This window comes from Suillus fuscotomentosus, assembly GCF_016647785.1.
Source record: "Suillus fuscotomentosus strain FC203 chromosome Unknown F5891scaffold_101, whole genome shotgun sequence".
In the NCBI taxonomy this organism is placed as follows: Eukaryota; Fungi; Basidiomycota; class Agaricomycetes; order Boletales; family Suillaceae; genus Suillus; species Suillus fuscotomentosus.
In genome coordinates this window covers 147,002-156,751 of record NW_024539613.1, presented here as the reverse complement: position 1 = coordinate 156,751, position 9,750 = coordinate 147,002, and the positions used below count along the sequence as shown (strand labels likewise).

The 9,750-nt window shown below is 46.3% G+C and overlaps 3 protein-coding genes across 3 annotated transcripts; 1 reads left to right on the top strand and 2 right to left on the bottom strand.

Annotated features, from left to right (window-relative positions):
* Window positions 1–2,238: 2,238 nt before the first annotated feature.
* On the top strand, window positions 2,239–3,878 carry F5891DRAFT_1067061 (tRNA synthetases class I-domain-containing protein). The gene is made up of 6 exons (XM_041363138.1): window positions 2,239–2,397; window positions 2,454–2,474; window positions 2,531–2,611; window positions 2,668–3,008; window positions 3,065–3,676; window positions 3,725–3,878. Exons 1-6 carry the CDS (start codon window positions 2,274–2,276, stop codon window positions 3,854–3,856), a joined length of 1,311 nt encoding a protein of 436 aa, XP_041218966.1. The 5' UTR covers window positions 2,239–2,273; the 3' UTR covers window positions 3,857–3,878.
* Window positions 3,879–5,818, bottom strand: F5891DRAFT_1067057 (DnaJ-domain-containing protein). Its single transcript, XM_041363137.1, has 7 exons — window positions 5,379–5,818; window positions 4,936–5,324; window positions 4,850–4,884; window positions 4,695–4,802; window positions 4,485–4,643; window positions 4,293–4,437; window positions 3,879–4,242 (listed from the first exon to the last, which is right to left on the bottom strand). Exons 1-7 carry the CDS (start codon window positions 5,755–5,757, stop codon window positions 4,018–4,020), a joined length of 1,440 nt encoding a protein of 479 aa, XP_041218965.1. The 5' UTR covers window positions 5,758–5,818; the 3' UTR covers window positions 3,879–4,017.
* Window positions 5,819–6,163: 345 nt separating this feature from the next.
* On the bottom strand, window positions 6,164–8,189 carry F5891DRAFT_1153355 (major facilitator superfamily domain-containing protein; the record flags this gene model as incomplete). The annotated part of the gene is made up of 9 exons (XM_041365184.1): window positions 6,164–6,536; window positions 6,591–6,809; window positions 6,868–7,017; window positions 7,074–7,224; window positions 7,275–7,478; window positions 7,533–7,646; window positions 7,699–7,806; window positions 7,856–7,886; window positions 7,944–8,189. The coding sequence occupies 9 exons, from the start codon at window positions 8,187–8,189 to the stop codon at window positions 6,164–6,166; spliced, it is 1,596 nt and encodes a 531-aa protein (XP_041218964.1).
* Between the last annotated feature and the right edge of the window lie 1,561 nt (window positions 8,190–9,750).

Genomic DNA, 9,750 nt, shown 5'->3' with positions numbered 1-9,750 from the left:
TCTTTGCCTGCAGCTCGGTTTTTCAAGCGGGTAGGTCCACCACCACCTCTATTTCGCTTGGGCATGACCGAAGTCCATGCACAGGGCTGGACCGGTTTTCCAACGCGTTCTATTAGGGAGAGACAGACTCCTAGACTCGGGCGCGAAGTACAGGACTATTTCTACTGTTCTCCGCTATGATCATGCCCTCGATGGTGTTGAAATGTGCATCTCTCCTACGCAAACCTTCATTGAGCTCACTCGACAGTCTTTGCTACGCTCCAGCTCAATACCAAACACTTCACTGTCCTGCTCAACGAGTGCTGTGCCAGGTCCCTTGTCATACAGAAGGAGAGGATTCGCTTACTGGTTTGGACTACGATGACAAGGGGATCGACGTCACCTTCGACCTAGTAAACGTCGCTCGTACTCTCCTGAAATTGTCGTATCTTATGACCCGTTTTGTTTACAGACCAGAACAGTGACAATACCACTTTTGATACCCGCAATCTGGGTAGCTACTTCTACTTAGAGTGATGATTGGCACGTATCTTTCATGTTTGAATCCCTTTCTCGTTCGCTTACCCGCGTCTGTAGCGCACTTCATAATTTTTGCCACACTCTCCCAGTGTTCCGTCACTCCTGTCTGCAGTCAGTCTCTTGAATCCGACTGATACCTCATTTGCAACGCTTGCCATCCATTTCATGCAGTGCAGTCATTATTCTTGCTTCCGTCCAGTAGATAGTTTGACTCATGCACTATACGCCCACCACAACCTCTGCAATCGTAGCGTTTATGATCCGAGCCTCGGTCAATACCAGAGCTTGAATGTGACATATTTGATGGATACTCTGTAGATTTGTTTGTAACTTTACTATGTGAATGACTGTTCTGCTTTTATTTGCTAAGGCATTCAAGTTGCGCTAGACAAGTCACTGGCAAAACTATGAGGCACGACTAAACATCCATCGCAAAGTCCAGCTTAGACAGCAGGTAACCACACTGCTTGTGTTTGGCAATATATTATCTTGGACATATAAGTCACTGGCAAAACTATGAAGCACGACCAATTGATATCAGTATTCCGTTGATTTTGTAACTTATGATTATTGATTTGTTGTCAATGTAAGCATCCATCACAAATTCCAGCTTAGACAGTAGGTAACCATACCGCTTGAAGCACGACCAATTGATATCAGTATTCCGTTGATTTTGTAACTCATGATTACTGATTCGTTGTCAATGTAAGCATCCATCACAAAGTCCAGCTTAGACAGTAGGTACCCATACTGCTTGAAGCACGACCAATTGGTATCAGTATTCCGTTGATTTTGTAACTCATGATTACTGATTCGTTGTCAGTGTAAGCATCCATCACAAAGTCCAACTTAGACAGTAGGTAACCATACTGCTTGAAGCACGACCAATTGATATCAGTATTCCGTTGATTTTGCAACTCATGATTACTGATTCGTTGTCAATGTAAACATCCATCACAAAGTTCAGCTTAGACAGTAGGTAACCATACTGCTCGTGTTTGGCAATACATTATCTTAGACATATCACAACTATGACTGACAATCATTTGGTATCATCATTACATGTATTTTGTAGTGCATGATTGCTGCTTGGTTGGCATTGCCAACGGCCATCATGAAGTTCATTTGAGGCAAAGGATGACCACTATTCTGGAGAGCAGCTGGACTTCCTGCAACAGTTTATCTATCATATGTCACAATTGCGAGAGATGTATATCTTCGTCAGGATTATTTTTCTCTTGCAAATTCTTATCCTTCGATGCCATCATGCTGTGATTATTTTTTGCTTTATCTTTAGGTATAACTCAGTAAACATGTGATCTGAATTTGCCATTTATATCTATAAAAACCTTCTTCTCGCCGGTTTCCTGATGTATGCCCCCATCTGCGCTCCAAGCTAAGCAACAACATCGACGATAATATTGTATGAGTGAGGCGTTAACGTTTCAACCATTGGATCTTTCACCTTTCTCTCCACCGCGTTAACCCTCGTAACCGCTACGTGCGTTGTTGATGAGTGGCACCTGGATCTGTATATGTAGAATTTCCCCGTTTAAACACACATGTGAATAAGGTTTGAAATCCGACGATCATAGTTTTTGCTATTTTTCTATGCGTGAATGGGGATCACAAGCAATGTTGTTATCGCCGAATCGCTGCCACATTAGGCAAAAGCGGCAGTGACTTACAAGTTGTGAGTCATATATTGACTCATATTCACTTGAACTAACACTCAAACCCTCGACATCACAGGCATGGCGTCGACGTTGGATGTAGGGGCAAAGTATGACTTGATCACGCGGAGGGTGCAAGAGGTTCTGGGCGGTGACTTGATCAAGGCTATTCTCGCAGAAGGTAGACTGCCAAAGGCTTACTGGGGTACGCCCGCTCAGTTCTGATCGAATATTCAAACTGATCCTCCATGCGTTGACTAGGTACCGCACCGACTGGACGGCGTACGTATAATATTCTTGCCAAGCCAAATCAAGCCGATAACTAAGATGCCCTCTAGCGCACATCGGTTACTTCGTCCCATTAACCAAAATCGCTGATTTCTTGAGAGCTGGTGTGGAGGTCAAGATCTTACTTGCTGGTACGTCAAACAACACCCCTTTATGCGAGAAATAGTTACTGAATAAGATTCAACAGATGTACACGCTTTCCTCGACAACCTAAAGGCTCCCTTAGAACTTGTCGCACATCGGACAAAATACTACGAATTTATCCTTCGCACCGTCTTCACCTCATTAGGGATACCCACATCAAAATTAATATTTGTTCAAGGCTCAGATTACCAGCTTACTCGCGAGTACAACCTCGATAACTACAGATTGTGCGCAACCGTGACAGAGCATGATGCGAAGAAGGCTGGGGCCGAGGTTGTAAAGCAAGTCGAGAGTCCACTTATCAGTGGTTTGCTTTACCCTGGTTTGCAGGCTCTTGATGAGCAGTACCTCGGCGTTGACTTCCAGTTCGGTGGAATTGATCAGGTGTGTACATCTGCGAATCAGATAATGGACTACCGATTGACGTCTCCTGGCTGCAGCGTAAAATCTTCACATTCGCAGAACTCTATCTTCCTCGATTAGGCTATGCCAAACGTGCTCACCTCATGAACTCCATGGTTCCAGGTCTCATGGGGGGCAAGATGTCATCTTCGGATCCAGATTCGAAGATAGACTTCCTTGACCCTCCCGAAGCTGTCAAGCGCAAAATCAAGAAAGCTTTCTGCGAGGAGGGAAATATAACAGAGAACGGACTTCTCGCGTTTATTAAAGCTGTTCTCATACCGATAAGTCAGCTTCGCATCGAGCGTCGGAAGGGAGAGACAGGCGTGGACAGTGAAGAAGGCCAGGGTGCCATTGGCGACCAAAATCCATTTGTAGACGATGACGCACCGGAGGGGACGGTGTTTACCATCAGACGAGAGGGCAAATTTGGTGGTCCTCCAAGTCATTACAAGGATTATCAGGAGCTGGAGGATGATTTTTCAGCGAAAAAGGTTCACCCTGGTGATCTCAAGACAGCTGTAAACAAGGCGATTGATAGCTTGTTGGCGCCGATTCGGAAGGCTTTTGCTGAATCTCCAGAGTGGCAACAAATAGAGAAATTGGCATACCCAGATCCAAATGCGAAACCGGAACCTAAGAAGAAAAAGGTCGGTCGTCTCTCTCGATTCAATACCCATACTGAGCATTTATGCTAGGAAAAGGTGTACCATCCGCCTCCGCCAGGGAAAGGCAAGAATGCTCAGGTAACCAAAACCTCTACCGAATCTAGTGAACCGCCGCCACCTATCAGCGAAGATACTCAGCCGGGCGCTGCTGGCGAGCTCTAGGATAATTTTAATTAGCCATGAGTATGAGAAGTACGACACAAGGAATGTATGATTGACATGGATATGCACGAAGTGAGAAGAGTGATTAGGTGAGTGGGAGTAAGTAAGTTATGAGTAAGATGCATTGTTTGGTATAGCGAAACGAACGCAGAGGGAGCGAATCAAGAACGTTGGCGGTCTTTTTCTCGACTGCTCTTTGTGTCTATCCTCACGTATTCACTTTCGTCTGGATGTCCATCCACGTCCTTTCTCGTAGCCACGTATGACTCTCCGAGGATCTGCATCGCAACAGCCCGCATCTGGGCTTTAGAGCGGGATATTGTCAGGTCCTCGAGCACGCGATCACAAGTTTCGCGCAATACAGACTCGATTTCAAGTTTCGTGCCCTAACAGTGTTGTCAAACGTGTCAATGGGATCGAATAGAAAATGAAGAACCTTGAAAAGGGCCTGAATGCCTTTCTCAGCAGCCTGCTCTTCCAGTTTCTTCTTCTCCTCCGGAGTAAGGTTTCCAGCTTTCTCTGCTGCTGCGATTTGATCAAAGACGCTTTTCAACTCGATTGCTGATCGCAGTGTTGACACACTACCTAGTGTCAATCTAAGAAAGCGTTAACAGTTCTCGGTACTTACGTTTCGCTGAATACGTGGTATTTTCCTTGGACATTGTGGAACCAACCACCGACTCCCAAAAATGTCTGATTCGTAGCAAGATAATGCTTTGCTTTTGAGACATATACGAAGCCTATGGCCTGCAAAAGCTCGACACCATAAGACTCCTTCTTTAGATCCCTGGGAATATAATTTCAGCGAGTGCAACGTGTATGCGCATGGTATACGCACTCCGCTTCAAGCTGGCAGATAGTGCGCCAGCTATTTGTAACATCAGGGTCATATGGACTTGTTGCGGACTCGGTAAATATGCTGAGTTTCCGCCCGAGGTTCTCCACGCTGCAAAAGCCGTTAATGTCACAGAGTCGCAGATTATGAAATCTTACAGTTTCTGGACTCGTTCTGCACGAGCTGCTGCTTTCTAAGAACACTGTTGTGAGATTTTTGTGAAACGGAAAAAGAAATGGAGTACCTCTGCCGCCAATTTCTTCTCTTTCTCCTCCTTTCGAGCCCTCTCTTCTTCGCTCAGGATCTCCTTACCCTTTGCATCACGTTTCACATCCTTGTTGTCTTCGTCCTCGTTTTCTTCCACCTCTTGTAGGGCAGCTTTCATGTCCTTTGCAAGACTGATCTGGCCAATTATTGGCGCAAACCTCTCTCCACCGAACATCGCTCCAAAGATTTCCTCCGGGTCGACGAAACCTCCTTCTGGCTGACTCTCCTTGGGACCGAACTCGTTGTATTTCTTGCGGAGCTCTGAGTCAGATAGTGTCTGATACGCAATGGCAATCTCCTTGAATCTTTCCTCTGCGTGTGGGTCATCGCGATTCTTGTCAGGATGATGCTTTATTGCAAGTCGTCCTTGATAAGCAGGTAAGTGAGAAGTCTATCATCATCAATCGAGGTATGCCGTACGGTATGATTTCTTGATATCATCTGTGCTTGCATCTATTGGAACACCTAGAAGGTCATAGTACCCTGTTTCCAAAGGTTTCTCCTGCGTGCCGATCTTACGACCTTTCTTGACATTTGAAGGTGGAGTACTTCCAGAACCCATCGGATTGTGTGGAGCCGTTGAGCTCGACATAGTGGAGTAACCAGGTGGTAGTTGCGTAGAATAGAACGCATGTGTATAGGTTGATTGGCACTTAAAGCAACGGACGCGCAACAATGTACCTTGTGTCGGAGTAGGAGACGGCACTGGAAACTCAACCTGAACGTTACAGTGCTCGCACTGAGAGCGTATGTGGGGGGTATACTGTCGTGACGGCTGGATTGGATATGCAGAACTCATTGTCGTCGTTCAGAGACTGGCGCAAGGGTCCGAGGGAGCTGCGTCTCAGGCTGGCTGAAAGTAGTAACCAAGTACCAGCCCTGAAAGGAAATTATAGTCACCCATTTTCATCCAAACAGCATCCAACCCGGTCAAACCAAGTTCGGTGTCAAATCCTATGATATCAGCACATCAATCGTATGTCTCTCACATATGTGTAATACAGTCTAATGATATATTCATGGCCAGATGGGTAGCGGGTCTAACAAAACAATACAGCACGAAGTCTACCCTACCTCTAATAATGAAATAAAAAATACATCTACCCTGCAGGTCATCACAGTGTGGTCGTTAACGGGATAATAATAAAAAAGACATGTGTCATCAACGGAAATGGTCGTCTAAAGGAACAGTCATCAAAAAGAACCTACACCGGCAGATTCGCTAGGTCAGCTTTTTCGATCATGGTCACGTTCGTATCGTTAAGCTTTTCGTCAGAGTCCGTACTCCGTCGAGCAGGATTTCCGGGGTCGCCGTGGTCTGGTTGGGGTGTGTGGTCCGTGCTGCGGTCATAGAATATCGATACTGAAATGAACTGAATAGAGACGACTGTCAAGAGGAACCAAAATACTGCGGCTCGTCCTTTATACTCATGTGAGCCCCCATGGATGGCCTCCACGGATGTCTCTATTGAGCTGACACCAGCGAGACCAATTGCTGATCCAAATTGAAGACCGCCGTTAAAGATGGCACCAACTGTGCCTGCCATGGACGAAGGTGCGGCTTGAAATATAGCAATGCTGTAATTACAGCGATTGAAACGTGTTGATGAAACCACGACAGTTTGGACTTACTTTGTGTGCGTATATGTTAGCATGATCCCTGCGCTCCCTAGAGAAAAAGCTGGGAATATGTATGGCCAATAGTCTTCAGGTTTCCCCCCGCCAAGCGCCAGCAATACGGTCGCGACCATGCAAAAAGATTGGCCTGTCATAATAATCCATTTCGGACTGATGATCCGAGAGAGCGATCCGGTGAAACTCATAACGAAGGCTGCGATGCCGAGTGGGAGCCTGGTAAGTTGAAACAGTCTGAATGACGGGAAACATATAGTAACAGTGAAGACCTTACATGCGCACAGCCGATGATATTGCCGACCACTCAAATACGTTTTGCCACAGGGTCATAAAGATCATGAACACTGTGAACCACCAAAGCAATGGCAAGAGCGCGACGGCAAAAAGAATCGAGAAATTGTTGTAAAACCATGTCCGAGGTGGTCTGGTACAAGATCAGCCAATGATCAGTGGTAGGTGCAAGCATCCCTGATGACATACATTGCAGCTGTGTCCACATGTATGCGTGTTTCCCAATAGAAAAATGTGATCGCCATCATGATTGATATGATCAATGGGACAAGCACTTCTGCAGATGCCCAACCATCAGTGGAGCCGGATGTCACAGCGAAAATGAACAGAATTAGGGCAACTAACAGAGCTCGTGAGAGATGCGAAGTGGAGCATGCTGAAAATTCATACCAGTTAGGATGGTCACGCCGAGTAAGTCAAGGCTTTTCCATTTTGCTGCTCCAGGCTCAAGATTGTCTTTGGTGTTTGAAATTTCTGGTGGTATGATGAAGACACATGCCAGAGCCGCTGGCATAGCCACGATGGCTATAAACCAGAACACCCAATGGTAAGATGCCCATTCGACCAACACTGCACCAATTATGAGACCGAGGACTGTGAAGGAAATCATGAAGCTATCATGGACAATCAGCTAGGCGAAATTCTCACCGTTAGCGACGCCGCCGCAGCCTCCAAATATCCCTATTGCGCGAGCTTGTTCGAGCGGTTCTGGAAATACGTTGACCAGGAGCGTTAAAGCAGAGGGGATTGTCATCGAAGAAGCTGAGAAATGATCTTCGTCAGCCAAAACCGTCAGACCGGCGGGAATGTTTACCTATTCCAGTCAACGCTCTGAGAACGATGAGCGGAATGGTATCATGGATAAATCCAGCGCACAACGAGATGACACCAAGACCGGATACCCCTCCAACGAACGCGATTTCTGCGAGCTCATCAATGTCGCTATCTGACAGGTACGACATAATACTAACTTGGGTTATATACATCGCTAATGCGGCCACTCTAAACAATGCGTTCAAGCTGAAGTGCAAGGTCGAAATCATTAGTATGAGCACGCACGATGAGCAGGAAAGATGCAAAGGTCAACTGGAATGCACTCATGATCCAAGTAGATTGACTTTCAGTCATACCCATGGATACCTCGAGTACAGGGACTGCGGAGAAGAGAGCCGAGTTACTGAAGCCATCTAAGAATTGGGCGAGACAGAACATAAAAAGTAAAGTTAGTCTGCGAGTCAAGGAAAGTTTTTTAGGTTCATGATGAGCTGGCGTTGCAGCAGAGGAGAGAGGCGTGAGTGGCAGCATCTAAACAAGATACTGCAGTTTGTCAGTTCAGGAGCGACCAGCTGATGAAGGAGAGGTTGGAAAACCCTCTGTCAAAATGGATGAATGGCTTCATATTATAAGAGGTATCTCCATGGCCAACGTTTAGACACAGTGCGACGCATCTCAACACCAGCGAAGATCTCGATTATGCGCTCTACTCATGTGAGCACATGAATTCATGTGTAGTATGAGCTTACTATGTAAACCATTTTTTGGAGAGATTGTATTGAGGGAAGTCGGACATACGACTTGCATCGTGCTTGACTTACGGTGGGTCTCCCAGAAATTCTTACACCATCACGGGAAATTTGTATACCCGATTATCATAATGTAGCTTGTGATGATTATGTTCAACTACACAAACGGGACTCGAGCACAGATTTATTGCATTGATTAGTGTAGGTTACTGTGTCTTTAGACTTGAGTATGAGCCATACTACTATTCAAGCTTTTGTTCCGAGCTCGTCGCACTCTTAACGTCACAAAAACAAGCACGAGTCCTTTGCCTCGGCAGAATAAATTCAGCCCCAGGATTGTGATGCTCAGATTCTTGGTACCATTCCGCAACTTTGCGTTCCAAACCGCACGGCTAGCCTTAGGGTGGACGGAAAATCACTCAGCCTTTAGGGGTGGGTTTGGAAGAGGGTGGCACGAGTCTTACCCGAACTTACATTTTAGATATGTTAAAAGAAGTTAAATCCCGCAGTGAAGGCCCAGACCAATTGGACGTGGACTCTCAGTTCCGTTGGGGATGAAGAGACAGGAATCTCAGTGGCTGTCAGTGGTGCTGGGCGTTGCAGGCAATTGTGCGCTACTTCTTGACAAAATTCTCAAAGCACTGCAAGGTGACACAAGTTAATTGTAGACACCATTAGAAGACTCATTAGCGCGTCCACACACCACTGTGTAAGGTATGATCATGATGTTATCGTCAACAGGCCGCAGCTCTCGGTGAAAAGCCTCGCTCGAAATCATAATCTTAACCCTACAGCGCTTCATTTCCGTTAACTGCATTCGCTAGGTCAGGGACTTGTAGTCAGGAGGCAGTCAGGCCTTCAGGGGCCCATCAGAGGTGTCAGAGGTCCTGTTAGACGGTAGTGGCGTGTGTGGTCGTATGTTGTTCGTCGTGAACCAACTTTCATGGCGTCTTGCCCACGTTCTAGTAGTGCAGATGCAATGCGTCAAGTGATATAGATCCAGGACCTGCAAGATCATCGTCAACATTCCGAGTCTGAGGTGCACAAAACCGGCTTGTAGATCGGCGACATCAATGCTTCAAGTCGTGTCTTACAATTGCAAATGTAGTTTAGGAATTGACCTGGGTGCAAAAGCCATCTGGACCTAGCGCGTACAGATTTGTTGTTGGCCTTCGGAATCTTGCCACAGATTGAAGTCATGGACATTCAATGTTTTGAGCAGAAGCCAGCCATTTAGCCAACCGGTTTGGCAGAACCCGGCCGCAGATTACTAATGTCAAACCACAGGGATCCGAGTCACGGCGAAAGATTCAGATGTTCCAATAATCATCGTCACCTTCAAG